Raw genomic sequence first — 16,858 nt, forward strand, 5'->3', positions numbered from 1 at the left:
CACCCCCCACCCTCCCACTCTTCCCATTCGGGAGAAATCGCTATCAGCCATTTGTCTAGGTTCTTCTGGTTGTTGCAACATCGCTGAGTATGTCCATAGTTCTCCACCAGACTTAGTTTACTAATACCACTCCCTACCTCTCCCTTCCAGGCCCAGCTTTCTAATGTTTAAATCACTATTTTTAATCCTCTATCTGTTAACCTTTATAACTTTATGACATTGTTTACAGAACAGAATTGCATTTTTCTTCCTTGTATTCCAATGTTACTACTCTTAGGCCAAAGAAGAATGTTCCTACATTAGGTACAAATACATTATCTTTAGTCACTGCCAATTACTCACACTTTGTGTCGCATATGTGTTTGCTTTATATTTGGCTTGTGATTTTTTTGAGTGTAGTTTTTCTGCTTTGTGTGGGAATTCTAATTCCCTTGCCCCCTTGTAAAGAGTTCTATGGTTTCTTCATCGTATCTGAACTATCTTTCACTTTCTTTATTCCACTTATTGCTTGGACTCCACCCCATTCCTAGTCCTGAAGAAACTGTTCTTGGGTCCCACCAAAATTCTGTTCAAATATGGGCCGACTGCTTTGCAGGCTTGTTAAGACTTTTCTGTGTACTACTGGATTAGTTCAACCATTTCTTGAATTCTTTATTTTCTTCTTTTTTTATTTTCATCTGCAAGTAACTACATCAGAAAAGATATAAGGAAAGTAAATCTTGGAAGTCCTTAAACACCTGGAAATGATTTTATTTTGCAATGACAGGACTTTAGGTTCAAAACCATTTTCCCTCAGGACTTTGAAGACTGCGTTGTCTTCTGGTTGTCACTGTTGCTGATGAGACGTCTGGTTCCCATTTCTTTTAGATGACTTGGTATATCTTTATGCAAACTTTTAGGGTTTTCTGTCTATCCATGTTTTTCTAAAACATCACAGTGACAATTGTAGCAGTGGGTCTTTATTCTTTTGGGCAGTGGGTAGACCCTTTTAATACGAAGACTGCTCCTCTCTTTAGCTCCTGAAAATTTTCTTCTTATACTTTTTAATATTTTACTCCTTTCAATGTTTTGTTCTCATTTTCCAGAAATTCTAGATGTTAGATATTTAGATTGATCCTCTGTGACTCCTTTTTTTCCATATATATATACTTTTATATTTAAATTTGTACTTTGGCTTTATACTGAGAGATTTTCTTGATTTTATCTTCTGATCTACAGAATCTTTTTTAAATTGGCAAAACCATAATTCATCTCCATGAGATTTTTTTATTTTGATTGTTTCTTCTTGATAGCATCTGATTTTTTTATGGATGCCACATCTTCTTGAATATCTTGGAGAATACTAAACAGTGTACTTTTAAAAACAAGCAAAATTATCTACTGGTCTGTTTCAGCTAAGGCCAATTTTTCTGTTTCTCTTTCATTCTGCATATTTTCCTCAAATGTCTGGTGATTCTTGGTTAGCCATTCACATTAAAAAATGAAGGGTCGCTTTTCTGGCTCCGCTGAAGTCATGGTGCCTGTGAAAAAGCTTGTGGCTAAGGGAGGCAAAAAAAAAAAAAAAGAAGCAGGTTCTGAAGTTTACCCTCGACTGCACCCACCCAGTCGAAGATGGAATCACGGATGCTGCCAATTTTGAGCAGTTTCTTCAGGAGCGAATCAAAGTGAATGGAAAAGCTGGGAATCTCGGTGGAGGGGTTGTAACCATTGAAAGGAGCAAGAGCAAGATCACTGTAACTTCTGAGGTGCCTTTTTCCAAAAGGTATTTGAAATATCTCACCGAAAAGTATTTGAAGAAGAACAAGCTACGTGATTGGTTGCGCGTAGTTGCTAACAGCAAAGAAAGTTACGAATTGCCTTACTTCCAGATTAACCAGGACGAAGAAGAGGAGGAAGATGAGGATTAAAACTCATTACTCTGGAATGTTTTGTATGAGTTCTTGAATAAAACTTAGGAACCAAAAAAAAAAAAAAAAAAAAAGGGTCACCAAAAAAAGAATGAAGTACTGATACAGGCTACAACTTGGATAAACCTCAAAAACATGTTAAGTAAAAGCAACCAGACACAAAAGGTCATATATTGCATGATTTCTATGACATATATAGAATAAGTAAATCCATAGAGACAGAAAGCAGATTAGTGGTTGCCAGGTGCTGAGAGGAGTGGAGAGTAAATGCTTAATGGGTGCCAGGTTTCCTCCTGGGGTAATGCAAATGTTTTAGAACTAGATGAAGATGAGATGTGACTGTACTAAATGCCATGAATTGTATACTTTAAAATGCTTAATTTTAGGGGCCGGCCGAGTGGAGCATTGGTTAAGAGTTGGCTTGGGACGCCAGCTCTGAGCAGCAGGGCCCGTTTGGATCCCACATGAGGGCCAATGACGCTGTGCCCTCTACAGCTAAGATGGTGAACAACAGCTCAACCTGGAGCTGGGCTGCCATGAATTGCAGGCGACGGTGTAGGCTGCAGTGGGGCTGGCTGGCAGCCAGTGTGCGGTTTCATGAGCTGCCATGAGCCACCATGAGCAGCTGTCCCATGGCCAGCGAGCGACTGCCTCACCCAGGAAGAGTGCAATGATAATACCAACATAAGCCAGTGAAGCGACATCCTCCACAACTAGACTTAAGAACAAAAGGACAGCAACTTGTCTGTTCCTCTTCCAGATTCCCCAATGCTGTTCCCCTTTGCCAATTCCCCAATAAAATCTTAAAAAAAACCCAAAACCCCTCAAGTGCCCCACAAATGACCAATGAGGTCAGCTAAATCTCACATTCTCTAAGGGCTGTATGTCTTCCTATTTATTCTATTTCGTAAAAATAAGATTATTTTGCCTGAAGACAAAGTGGGGGCTGGGTTGACAGTTCTTCATATAGACCTTTAATTAATTCCCCCCTTTGAAGGATACTTATCTCTTCTAGCCTTTGTAAGTCAAATCAGAGCCCTCAGCCTCTTCAAATATCTGCTGGACAAACTGGCTCCTATGTGTAATGATGTCCCCACATGCAACACCCCAATCTGTTCTCTTTGTTATTATGAGTTTATAAGATGTATATGCCTTTATTTTTATTTTCATGATATTTAAAAATGGAGGAGCTCCCCATATTTACCTCATGTTCTTTAATAACTTCTCTCTCCCTGCCTTCCCCAACTCTCCAAGCAACCATTGATTTACTTTCCTTTCCAACAGATTATTTGGCATTTTCTAAAATCTTATATGATTGAAATCATAAAGTGTTTATTCTTTGCTCCTCCTGAGATCCCTCATGCAGCACAGTTATTTTGAGATTTATCAATGATGCTTATATAAGCGTTCACTCTTTTTATACTGCTGAGAAGTATGTTGTTCTACGGGCATGCCATTATTTGTTTGTTTATTCATCTGTGGATATTTGGGTTGTTTCCAGTTTTTGGCAATTACAAATAAAACTGCTACGGACATCTGAACACCAAACAAACAAAAACAAATGGAGGGGGACAAAGGTATGTGAGGGCAGCCAACCATCTTGAAGTAGAAGCCAATGTTAATAAGCTAGCAAAAAAGATTCGATGTGTTCTACTACAAGTGTCATAAAATTCAAAACTTTTAAAACATTCACACTGTATTTATGATTGCAGATACCATTAGTCATTTTTACAGCTACTTACTTGTATTATCAACATGGACATAAGAACCCACTTTTATCTTGACAATCAATGAAATAAAGAGTTACATTTAGATATCAAAAATATTACAGGAAACCTATCCAACTTGAAAGTATGGTTGGGCAGTGGATATCCTACTACCCCCACTCTGGTTATAAAACCAGTCCACTCTGAATGTTGGGCACATATTTTCAGCCACCAAAGAAAGGACGCACTCCTCTGTCCTCACTTTGATAACTTGAATCATTTCAGTTTTTTTGTATTTCCATGTGAATATAATGTAAAATACCTCGCCTCAGCTCTGAAGAGTCTGTTTCATTATATCTGTGTGAAGTTTAGGTTTCTGTATGAGAACTGCCAAAACTAATTCTGAGATGCACCCATGCCGGGAACAACACATCCATTGGGTATATCCTACCTCATCTTAGAAATCAGCTGCTTCATGGAAGCCCTTTGACAAGCCATGTCCTCTATTTGCAAATAGGAGCATACAGAAATAGAGCTTTGGGGTTAATTCTCAAATTTTGCATTTATTGACTGGACTTACACAATCAGGTCAACAAGCAACACTTACTGAAAACAAAACATAACCAGGCATTTTTATTTGGTGCTATTGTACAAAGAAAAAAATGTGGACCTTGGCCAGCCAAATGGCTCAGTTGGTTAAGAGCACGAGCTCTGAGCAACAGGGTTGCTGGTTTGATTTCCACATGGGCCAGTGAGCTGCGCCGAAGCTGAGATGCTGCTGAGCTGCCAACAGGTGGCAGGATGGCTCAGCTGGTGAGAGCATGTGCTCCTAGCAACAAGGTTACTGGTTCAACTCCCACATGGGATGGTGGGCTACGTTCACTTGCAACTAAGATTGAACACGGCACCTTGAGCTGAGCGGCTGCGAGCTCCCGACGGGCAGCCGGATGGCAACTGGGCTTGGAGCTGAGCTAGCTGTGCCCTCCACAACTAAGATTGAAGGACAACAACTTGGCTGTTCCACTTCCCCAATTCCCTCTCCCCCCAAAAAATGTGGACCTCTGTCTCAAAGAGTTCAAATTTACAAACTAATTTCCAATCAGCACAACTACATACCAAGAAACATACATACCAGTGTTACAGAGACAAGAGTATCTGACTCTGCCTGGGGAGCAAGGAGGGCTTCATGGGAAAGGGGAGTCACGGGTACATCTTCAGTTTCCAGCTTGGCAAATAGTGGTATCACCAATTAAGATAGAGAATCCAGGGAGCTAAGTTTAATGGCATTGCAGTTACTTTGGAGTAAAAGGAGGCAAGGCTATCTGCAGACTCTGGAAAATGATGGCGAGAGCATTTAACAGACTGGTAAAAGCTTACAACAAGGGTTAAATGAGGATGGGTAGAGCATATACTGGCCAGGAAGGAAACTGCTAGTCAAAGAGAGCAACTTTCCCAGATACATGGGCCACTCTTTGTTCACCATTATAACAGCTCTGTTCTCCTGTTAAAATCTCCAAACAAACCTCTCACTCATCCTGCCTGTATTTTCTCTAATTTATGGTTGATAACTTGTGGTTAAAATCATTTCATGTTTATAAAGGTTTGCGATAATTGAAAGAAAAAGGAACGTAACTTAAGCTACAAATTCTGACAATTCATGTCAGTTTAAGTAATCAAGCCACAGGGCAGAAGCATTTTAGGAGGAACAACATAAGAAACTTCCTGCTATCTTACTCTGCACCTTTCTCAAATCTTTCTTACAACTTTTCCTTCTTTTGGGCAGAGAAATCTAATCCTTCAAATTTTTCCTAGCGTAGTAGGGACAAAGAGAAGGAGAGAGAAGAGAGAGAGAGAGAGAGAAAGAATATTAAATTGGGGGGGGGTGTGCCTCAATAACAAAGACCCCAGAAATCAACTAAACACTTCATACATAATGCTGTCAATGAAGGCACAAGCCCAAACACAGTAGTCAACCAGAAATGTGGAAACAACAGACAAGCTATATTACCCTGCATACTTTTCCTGGTCCCAATTTGACATTCATTTTGTGTTATTTTTACTTTTCCTATCAGTGGGCCCCAGGAGGTGGGCACGAGATGCTCCGGATAAAGGCAAAGGAATCCAAAGTACACAACCCAACTACTACATGCCCATTTAGAGGCTTCAGTGAACAACATGTCACCCAGAACCTTCCTCCATGTGGCTCCTACCCTATGATTCAAAGCATATAATCCTAAGGTGTTTTAAGGAACCACAGCAAACATGTGAAAGCAACATTCCCACTGTTCTGCTCTTGGCCTGCCTCCACTATGACCAAGCATTTGAACACTCATGTGCCAGGCACTTGACATGCATTACTTCATTTTAATATGTGAAGGAGGTATTATTATCATTATTCTATAGATGAGAAAACTGAAGTCTGAGAATGTTGAGAAATTTGCCCAAGGTCATGGTATATTTAATGGCAGAAAAGGGACTGGAACCCAATCATTTGACCACTAGCACAGGCTTTAGCCAAGCCCCTACACACACAAAGGCCACATCCACGAAAATGCTCATAGCAATATAACCAGTCCCCATCAACTGTAACACATAAGTACTCACCAAAATGCCCAAGGGGGAAAGCATGAGCAAGTTATGGTTCAAGAATAAGATGGTATATGCTACAGCCATTTAAAGCAATTTATGAGAGTGAAGTAAAAACAAGGAAATGTTTCAAATGTACATGAAAATACATGTACATAATGATTACTAGAATGTAATGCCGACCAAGGTGGGGATTTTTGTCTGTTTTGTTCAGCTATTGCTCCAGTTCCTGGCACACGGTAGGTGCTCAATAAATATTGGTTGAATGAAAGAATGAATTGCAGCACAGTAGTATTACATATGAATATGGACAATACCTGAAGGATAATAAGGAAGAAAATTTTTATTTTAGGTTAACGGAATTATGAATGATATTTAATATTGTAGTAACAGCTCAAGAAAATAAATTTAATAAATTCAGCATAAGGACACAAGTGTGGGGTCAGAATCACCCCTTGATTACACATGGTTTACAAGGTTGCTAAGGTAGTGTAAAAGCACAATAAAAAACTAGAATGAAAGCTGGCCTTGAATCTGATGAAGAGCTTCTTTTCTGGAAGGTGGTGAGTAGGCTGTGCATGGTGCCAAGCACATAGTGAGCACACAGTCAATGATGACAATAACCTTTCTAAGCTGGCGAGATAGGGACAACTTTAGCACTAGCTTAACTTAGACAATTCTCAATGTCACGCTGGACATTTCTCATCTCCCTTTTAAAAATAAATTTATACACGACTAAAACACACATTAGACTTCCAAACTACAAAGCATCGTGAAGTATGTCAACACACCCACTAAAAACCAACTATTTGGAACACCGGAATTTAATCTAGATTCTACTGAGATACAAGCATGCAAAGAAAGCTGACATCAGGTCATAAAAATAGAAATCGGATAGCTGCTCAGCACACAAACACTCAGGGTTACTATGCCCAGCTTAAAGAGATTTTCCCATTAGTAACAAAAAAACCCCAACCATTATTTAATTAATAAATATATAAATAAAATGGTCTTAACACTCAGCCATATCAGGACATAAAAAAGTTGATTTAATAAAATTAAAGTCTTTGCCAGGTATTATACAAAAACTTGGTGCCACTTAAGAGAAAGGCTAAATATAAGGTATTTTGTGTTAAGGACATCAATTGCTCATGTTACAAGAGACAAATGCACAGAAGTCAGGTTGTTTTGAACACGGGACTATAAAGACTTCCACACTTGAGTCAGAAGCCCTGAAAATTCATTATGATTCATCCACAAAGGGAAAAAATGATCCACAGAAGACCCCTGAGACATTTTCCAGCCACATTTTGCTGAATAACAAACACTAGATTTTAAAACAAATTCAAGCAAGAGGGCAGCAGAATAGCGTTCTAGGGAACATTTTCCCAGCTCTACTGCAGTTAATACAGCAATTCATAACGCAAGAACTATTGTAAAAACATGGAAAATACCAGCTTATTTCTCCAATCCTATCTGGGGAATACCAGGCTTGAGAAGTAAGTAGTGCAGTTCAGCGCTGAAGTTTAAAAACTCTGTTCTTTTCCTCCAGTGGTAAAGACACTTCAGTCTGCATTCATGATCCTCCATATTTTATTCCTTTTTGCCTATACATTGTAGTCTCCTACTCCAGCCCAGAAGGTAACTTTCCTGCTGCCATGCTTATCAACCCATGGGGTCTGGACTTCTGTTACCTGCACTGCCCTTCCACCATACCTTCAAGGTTCTCCTGTCAACACAAAGCTCAGATAGTTCACTGTACTCCAGGGACTAGATCGAGCCCAAAGTAAACTATTTCTTCTCCCTTCTTAAGCAACTGGGTGGAGCTCTTAACAATTTTCCGCCTCTCCTGCCCACACCCCTAACATGCTGCTGACAATACGCAGACACATCTGGCCTATCAACAACAAAAGCCGCCTGGGCTCCATCTGGGGCTCTACCATGGCTGAGCCCCTTCCTGATGAGCAGCTATGTGATAGCAAATGCCTCAGGAGCTTCATGGAACATGTACTAAGACAATTCACTGAATACAAAAATTCTTCTTAGCTAACTACTGCACACACTGCAATAAAGATGCCTGTTGTTGCTAGAGAAGGCCTCTCTCATCTATAATAACAATAATCTTTATAAGAGTTTCATATAAAATCGTAGTGTGTAAAAAAGGTAACTTTGTTTTCTTTAAAGACTCATATGTGATCACTAAAAATATGTGTCAGAGGGGCGGCCAGATGGCTCAGTTGGTTAGAGCGCATGCTCTGAACCAGGTTGCTGATTCCCACATGGGATGGTGGGCTGTGCCCCCTGCAACCTGATTGAAAACGGCAACTTGACTTGGAGCTGATGGGTCCTGGAAAACACACATTGTTCCCTTAAAAAAACACATTGTTCCCCAATAAAGTTTAAAAAAAGAAAAAAGAAAAAAGGAAAAGCTTTCGGCCATGAAAGTTTGTTTAAAAAAAACAAAAACGTGTGTGTCAGAGATTTTCTCCCTCCAACATAATACTTGGCAATCATCTCATCTCTCACGACTATTACATTTGTGTAGGGTGATAGCTCATTCTAAAAATAATGCTTCTTGTTTTGCCATTATTTGAACACCAGTAGTTTCCCCTCAGTAACAGATAAGCATTTTCTGTTGTCTATCCTCAGTCCTTAATCTGATTTTACTGGGCATTTTCCTTTCTCAATTAATGATCTTACTCATGGACCAGTCCAAGAACACATATAGGAAGTTACCCTCTCACACCAAGAGCCCTCACTAAACCAAAAGCCCCGTGTCCCAAACAACTGGGATTTTTTCCGACTTAAGAGACATCAATTCTCAAAAGGCAATAAAAGGCTTAACTTTATGCTAGATATGGCTCATCCATAGGCAACTACCAGCACACACAAAATGAGTAACACAAGCATGAGTATCATTGAGAAATTCAAGCCACTCCTCAAACTCAGACAGCTTTTGTTCATAGACAGCTTTTCATAAGACTATAACTTTAAACCACATACATGTCACATATACTAGCAGGGACTAGGGAATCTAGCTCACACCAATAGCATCAACAATTGGCAAAATCGCAAGTATCCAAGAAATTAGATGCAACACTGTGACAGGAATAATGGAGGAGGGAAAGTATAAAGCAGTTTCTGTCCTCCAAGAAGTAACAATCTATTGTAGTTGGAGAGATTGTGCAAAAATGTGTGGAAAAGGTAAAACAACATAAAACAGCCAGAAGACTGCAGTATATGATCTAATATGCATGAGCTGTAACGTTTGGGCACTGAGACCAAAGGAGGGCATAACCACTGTTGTTCTGGGGGTCTGAAGGAGGCTCGTTCAGGGAAAGCACAAGCTAGACTTCAAGGGAGCCCTGAGGGTACTAAGAGCTAAGAAGAGCTTTTTAAGAAGAGAAGACTTTTCAGGGGGCTGACCACATGTCAACCTAATAAGGATGTAAAATGGTAAATTTTATGTATGTATATTTTACACAATAAATTTTATGTATGTATATTTTACCACAATAAAGAAAAAAGGAGGTAAGACAGGTGCCTCGGCCCCTCAGCTGTCTCTAGCAGGGTAAGAAAGTCAGCACAGAGGGCTTGACAACTGAGAATTGTTTTGCATAGATACAAACATCCTGATGAACTCAGTCGACTGATACTATCCAATGCATAGCCACACATCTGACAATTCCTTTTCTAATTTTTAAATACCAACAATGCATATAATCTGACAATATGATTAAAGCAAAAGCAGATAGGGAGTTGACCAGATAGGGAGAGGTGTCCATGATGAGGAAGAGACCTGCTGCCTTTTTTCTACTAGGGAGATGCTTTTTGGAACAGAGGTCCCAGCAGCTTTGCTATAGCTGTGGTGCAGAAATCCCAAACCCAGTGGTTCCAACCCGTCTCCATTCTTCAGGTTTTCTGCTGAGCACAAAAGTGGAAGTCCGCAAGCATGTCTGAGTGAATCACAAAAAAGCTCTAGGTTTCAGCTTCTAGCTCATTGCTAATAAAGCTCTGAGTATCTAAATCCGAGGTATTAGCCTTTGCTGGCCACCAAAGGGGGAAAAAAACCCTAAACTAGTAGATAAATCAACTGTTATACAAATCACACATGCACACCTTAGTTATTTCCCTTTAAAAAACAACAAGAAAATCATTTGGTTGAAATCATGCCAATGTGCCCCTGACCTTGAATTTGGGCAGACAACAAAAATCCATATAAGAGTTATAGAAGGAAGGTCAGCGAAAACAGTCAAGTAAGAGAAATGTCCCCGTTTTCGTATAATGACCAACATCAGAGGAGAAACATGATGGAAAATTGTCCAAACGGCCGTAAGAATATCCACAGTATACAATGTTCTATGTGGATATACTATGTACTGCTGCAATATCACATACTACAAAATGTACACAGTAAGGACAATGACTGGCCCGAGGTGCAAGACATTGAAAAGTACACCAGCTCAAGTGTTAAAAATAAGATTCTTGCTGGAATAACCAACTTTACTAATTCTTTTAAAACTCTTTAAAATTCTTTTAAATATAAACACCCCCGTCCCCCAAATCAGTGAAATACAAGCTATGAGAACTTTATTCTTACAGTTATCACTAAAATCTCTTTCAACATTAGGCATTAGTCATCAGTATATGAAACAAATGAGCTCATTACCCCAGAGGCACAGATTATTCAGGGCAGACTGAGGATCTAGATACTTCTCAAAACATTTATCATCACTCACACATGGTTGTGTAGAAGATGGTAATCTGATGCTTACCATTACCTTACCTGATAGTTTCATAAGACTTACTTTCTGACACAAGTGTTAATCTATGCAATTCTGCTTCTCGTACTTCTGAACTATATTTCCTGTATCCACCCCAACCCTCCTTTTTAATTCTTAGCAGTCTGGGTATCTAAGGGTCTCAGTTACGCATATATTAGAAAACAAAGTAAATGCATTAAATGTATCCATATGATGCAGCATCTACTTAAATTTGGTTTCAAGCTACAGGGCCATTCAGTCAGTTTGGATGAAACAGTTAACAACAGCTCATATTTAGGTTTAATTGGGGGGATTACTCTTGGAACTGACAATAATGCTCACCTTTAGGACAGAGGCTAAGCTGGTCATGTGCTCATTGAGCGCACCCTCGGACTCCTTGTAGGTCAAGCAGGTGAACTGGTACTCCTCAGGATCAAAAGCGTCAGCCCCCTGCTGCTCCACATCGCTGGCTACTCCCACATAATAGTCTTCTATGTCCCCAGGGTCCTCGTCCTCTTCCTCTTCCTCACAATTTGGGTCATAGTCCTCCTCATTGCTGTCAGACCCCTGGCTATTCATGTCCACCGACATCTTAGCATCCAGTCAAGTTGCAGATCAGGAAAGCAGGGTTTTTCCCCTCCCCCCAAACTTTACCACTTTCTCAAATGCATTAGTGTTTTTGTCTTCAAAGGGAGAAAAAGAAGAAAAAAAAAAGTGTTACTTTCCCTGTGAGAAATTTTAACAGAAACCATTCAAGAATCAAAATGGCATAGCCTTGGCCCTATCCCTAATATGGCCTATTCCCAACTCTGGTCTCATACAGGTAACCTCACCATCATCTTCCTGCCCAGGCTTATCAAAGGGCAATCCTTTCCTGGAAGGGAAGAAGTAGCTGACAATGGTAATTTCACATGAAACAGTAAGACTGTCTGTTCTGTGTCAGTGAGTCAGATTCCCATGGACTTGTCCTTCCCGCCAGAGTCTTTACAAGAGAAGCACATCCCCACAGCTGGCTGCCCACTGTGGGAGCAACCTAAAGGTTGAACTACCAAGGTTTAAAATCGCTTTGCTAATCATGTCCCACTTAGTGGTGACACAGACAGTACATAAATAGGGACACAGTTCCTTCCCTTTATAATATGTAGGAAAATAATATCTCTGTTTCACAGACATTGCTCTGAGATATCTGGAAAACAGGTGTACTGTTAGTGAAGAAAAAATAAAAGCCACATCGTTCTTCAACATTCTCCTCTAGTCTGCAAAGTTAATTGAGTTCTCAGTTTTAAAGGGTTATACTGATCCTTTAAAAGGGGGTCCTTAGAGGCAAAGAAACTGACCCAATAGTGAAAGAAAACTATAGATATTCTTCTGTCTTAGCAGGATCAAGACTAAGAAAAACCAGGATCTATTTAGCGTGAAGAAACAAGAGTTCAAATGGAAACAGCTACTAAAAAATCCTCACATGTCAAAATGTTACTCAATTACATATAAATGAATAGAGAACACTAGTTGAGAAAAGAAAATAATCAAAAGTCCTAACTGCATCTCAAGGAACAGTATCAAATAGTGACTTAAATCTAAAAACTAACAGAGCCTTAAAATGTAAGAGCATTTGAATTGAATGGTATGGGGCCGGCCGAGTGGCTCAGTTGATTAAGAGCTTGCTCAAGAGTTTGAGCTCTGAGCAACAGCGGTTTGATTCCTGGCCCAAGCTGAGCAGCCGCTGAGCTGCCAACAGGCAGCAGGATGGCTCAGCTTAAAAAAAAAAAAGAATTGAATGGTATGTAAGTAATTTAAATAACTAATTCTGGATTAAATATAAATGTTGACTCTATTTGAAGTACGTAATCTCTCAAAAAAACAACCATAATTAAAACAAAGATTAAAAATGAATATATACTAAATATATAAACAGTATAAAGGACTGTAGAGCCACCTTTTAACGATATAATGAAAAATCAGTGAACCTAAGTTTGGTGTTAACTATAAATGCCCATTAAAAAAAAATCACATCAGTGACAAGGCAGTAACTATAATATTTGCAATTTGACTTTCAACAAATTGTATTATATGGTAGAACTACCTACTCAACAACTGAACTTAACTGTGGTATTTTTTTTTTTTTTTAGGAGAAACACAATAGCTTTGAAATTAAAAATACCTGTAATTCTTGAAGATCTTTCAGGAAGATGTCACCCAAATAGTCTGTCATATAGTTTCCATCTAAAATGAAAAGAGAATTCTATTTACATATTTTGAAATTGGTACCCCAGTTTTATAAATTTATTTTTTAAAAAGCAAAGACAAGCAGCAAGGGTCCACAGTAACTATGAAATTACAGCTGACCTTTGAACAACATGGGTTTGAAATGTGCAGGTCCACTTACGTGTGTATTTTTTTTCAATAAATAGGGTAAATGTATTTTCTTTTCCTTATGATTTTCTTAATTACATTTTTTCCCTCTAGCTTCCTTTATTGTAATAATAAAACATATAATACAAAAAGTGTTGACTGTTTATTTAATCGGTAAGGCTTCTGGTCAATAGCAGGCTATTAGTAGTTAAGTTTTTGGGGAATCAAAGGTATATACAGATTTTTGACTGCGCAGGGAGTCAGCGCCTCTAACCCCCACATTGCTCAACGGTCAACTATATTTTCTTATACGTCCCCCATAATCATATTGACAAGAGTTACATGGCTCTCTAAAAAAAAGAAAGTATTCAAAGTAAACAGGTGATAATAACTTTACCTGGGGTACTGGTGATGGAAATTGATACCCAATTCCCTCCCTCAGTTTGAAAGCCCACCACCTTACTGCTATTTCCTATTGTTCAGAGTCCTAAAATTTACAATTTCAATCCTAAGTGTTGGAAATTGACAAAGTAAATTGTAACTGACTTAAAACTGGACTTTTACTATTACTATAAAGTCATCTCCACTGTGGTAATCTAACACAGAATACTGCCAATATTTCAGATCTCACTGTACTAATGAAAAAATTAGTTTCAAATAAAAAATGTTCCCTATAGGATGCCACTGCACAATGTTAACACCCATTTTTCATCTCTCTTCTGATATACTCAAGGCCACTTGACTTTCTCAAAGATGCAGATCCCACTATCCCAAACTAGATAATTACTATCGGCTTACTCAATAGAAAAAATTTTTTTAAATGTAGCTTTTTTTTTTTTTTTAAAGATTATATTGGGGAATTGCAGGAGGGGAACAGCGCTGGGGAACAGACAAGTTGCTGTCTTTTTGTTCTTCAGTCTAGTTGTGGAGAACGTCGATTCACTGGCCCATGTTCGTATTATCTTCCTGGGTGAGGCAGTTACTTGCCAGCCATTGGACGGCCGCTCACGGCGGCTCACGAAAGCGCACGCCAGCTGCCGACCAGCCAGCCCCACTGCAGCCTATGCCACTGCTTGGCGACTCACAGCAGCCCAGCTCCAGGTTGAGCTGTTGTTCACCATCTTAGCTGTAGAGGGCGCAGCATCACTGGCCCTCCTGTCGGATCCAAACTGGGGCCCTGCTGCTCAGAGCTGGCGTCCCAAACCAACTCCTAACCAACGCACCACTCGGCCTGCCCTCAGTTGAAAATTTTATGTTTATTTTTTTATCCTTTACAATTTCTTGGAAAACCTGAGCTTATAACTTCCAAACATAGACAGACAAATATAAACTAAATGGATATCAAAATCCAAACAATAACTGTGGAAGATTATTTCCAAAATGGTAGAGGGAAAATTAATTTAACTTTTTCTTTTGCCTATGCTTTTATGTAAGATACTGCTCACGGGGCAAATAGAATCTATGAATATTGCTCCCATCTACAAAGTATCACCACCAATAACAGCTCTCATGTAATGAGAGCCAATTTCAGGTCAGATTCATTCTTACTAATCTTCACAACCCCACAAAGTGGCTATCATCCTGTTCTTACAAATGAGGAAGCTAGAGTACACAAAGGTTAAGTAACTTGCCCAGGACCACACTGCTGGCAAACAGAAGAGCCCAATGTCATAATTCCACCAGATCCATGGCCTTTGGTGATTCATAACTCCCTATCACCCTTCCACAAAGTCTAACACTATGCACAAAGCTACCTCCAGAATCATAACAAAAGTGAATGTTTTCACTTTCTATGGATTTCGCCCCAGGATTTGGGTTTAGAGGCTGCCCAGGCTTCTCACCAACTAAATATTCAAGAATCAAGGGAAAACTTCAGGTTCCTCTCCTAAAGGGGAACCTGAAAAAAGAGAAGGCCATTCGTGCTTACTGGGTGTTTTAGATTCAGATGGAAATAAACACTTAATTTTTAATCTTTTCAAAATTAAATATTCCTATTCTACTTGAAAGAGTGCTGACATCGCTGAAAGGGGACAGTACGTTATTGCCTTAATAACAGAACTGATGACAACGCTTTTAATTTCTTAGATGTTAAATATTATCCTTACATCCCAGTCTAAAAAGGAGTAAAAGAAATTACTTTTCCCCACAAAGTCATGTGTTCAGAAGACCTCACACCTACCCCTGGACTAAGGGATCCAAACTGGAGACTACTCAGTTTTAAAGTTGACAAGAATAAAATACCGACTTTTTTGCGAGTCTGACGAGGAATATATATAACATTTGGCACGGAATGGTCATTCACTAAGCCTACATCTCCGAAGAAAACTATTGCAATTGGCACAAAAACGTGGACCAGCAACTTGGTTTCAAAACCCTACGCTAATGTCTGTACTGTCAAATATGGTAGCCGCTAGCCACAAGTGGTTAAGTTAAAAATTAAATAAAATTTTATTCAGTCACACTAGCTACAAGTCACATGCTCAATGGCCACGTTTGGCTAGTAGCTACCCTACTTCACAGCAAAGGTATGGAATATGCCCACTGTGACAAAGTTCTACGGGACAGAGCAACAATCAGTACTGAGGTGAAGTCATCCGTGAACACGGCTGCCTCTCCCGCGGCTAACACCGCGGCGCCGCTCCTGGGCCGCGTATCCCGTCCAAGGCGCCGGGATATCCGCGAGGACACGAAACTCACGCGCTGGGAGACCCTTCAGGAGCGGGCGTTAACTAAACGCGCGGGCGGCACTGGGATAGCCCCCAATAATGACCTGAGTGGGGAGCCCCGGAGGTGGCGCGCTTCCCCGGCGCGCCCGGTTGGGAGGGCCCAGATACGCCGGCGCCAGTCGGTCAGAGGAGTTGGCCTCCAACCTCTCTGCAAGCGGAGAAGGCAGCGGGAGGAGGAATAACGGAGAAGCCAAGCGCTCGCTCGCCCCAGCCGTAGCCTTCACCCGCCCGTCCGCGGACGGCGGGGGGCGCTGAGACCGTGCACGGGCCACCGGGGGCGCCGGGGCCTCGCGGGCGGCGACGAAGGCGGAGCCCTGGCCGGACTAGGGAGGCGCACGGAAAGCCCACCCCCTCTCCCGGCCCGCCGGGTAAACAAGGCCACGACTTGCGCTTCACACTTACCGGCAGCCGCGACCCCGCGGCCGCTGAGCCCGGGAGGGCCAGACAGGGTCGGGCGGGGCCAGAGGGATCGGACCCAGGCGCGGCGGCGGCGGAGGCGGCAGGCCGACGCCGGTCAAGGCCCGCGTTGCTTCCTCCGGCAGAGCCGTCTCCGCCGCTCCGGAAGTGCTCGGCGCTGTTGCGTCACTTCCGGTCCGGGGTCGACCCGCGGTCGCAGGGGTCGCGGCGGACACGAGGTAATAGTGCACCTCTGCTGGCGTTTTGCTGTAGCCCGTCTGTCCCAGTGTCTGACCAGGGCACAGCCAGCGCGGAGGGCTGCGACAGGCAGCAGAGGAGAGGGCTCGGCTTTCTGGAGCGTAGTCACGGCATCGCTTCCGGCTTTCGCCTACCAGCACCGCCCGCCAGGATATTTTTAACCC

At 41.1% G+C, this 16,858-nt stretch overlaps 1 protein-coding gene and 1 pseudogene across 5 annotated transcripts in view; one reads left to right on the forward strand and one right to left on the reverse strand.

Annotated features, from left to right (window-relative positions):
• The window catches only part of ARIH2 (ariadne RBR E3 ubiquitin protein ligase 2), a 44,443-nt gene extending 27,828 nt beyond the window's left edge, over window positions 1-16,615 (reverse strand). Inside the window, exons 1-3 of one of the 5 annotated variants that reach the window (XM_019632078.1) lie at window positions 16,443-16,613; window positions 13,124-13,185; window positions 11,305-11,645 (exon numbers count right to left, since the gene is read on the reverse strand). In XM_019632078.1, coding sequence (XP_019487623.1) covers window positions 11,305-11,553 — 249 coding nt within the window. In that variant the 5' untranslated portion in view covers window positions 11,554-11,645; window positions 13,124-13,185; window positions 16,443-16,613. Of the gene's footprint in view, window positions 1-7,915; window positions 7,959-11,304; window positions 11,646-13,123; window positions 13,186-16,084; window positions 16,307-16,442 lie in introns of those variants that run through there. The other 4 variants (XM_019632088.1, XM_019632099.1, XM_019632108.1 and 1 more) reach the window with 4 other exon arrangements.
• LOC109376263 (60S ribosomal protein L22 pseudogene) lies at window positions 1,499-1,922 on the forward strand (annotated as a pseudogene).
• Window positions 16,616-16,858: the final 243 nt, after the last annotated feature.

The sequence above is a fragment of the Hipposideros armiger genome, unplaced genomic scaffold (assembly GCF_001890085.2).
Source record: "Hipposideros armiger isolate ML-2016 unplaced genomic scaffold, ASM189008v1 scaffold_18, whole genome shotgun sequence".
Taxonomy (NCBI): domain Eukaryota; kingdom Metazoa; phylum Chordata; class Mammalia; order Chiroptera; family Hipposideridae; genus Hipposideros; species Hipposideros armiger.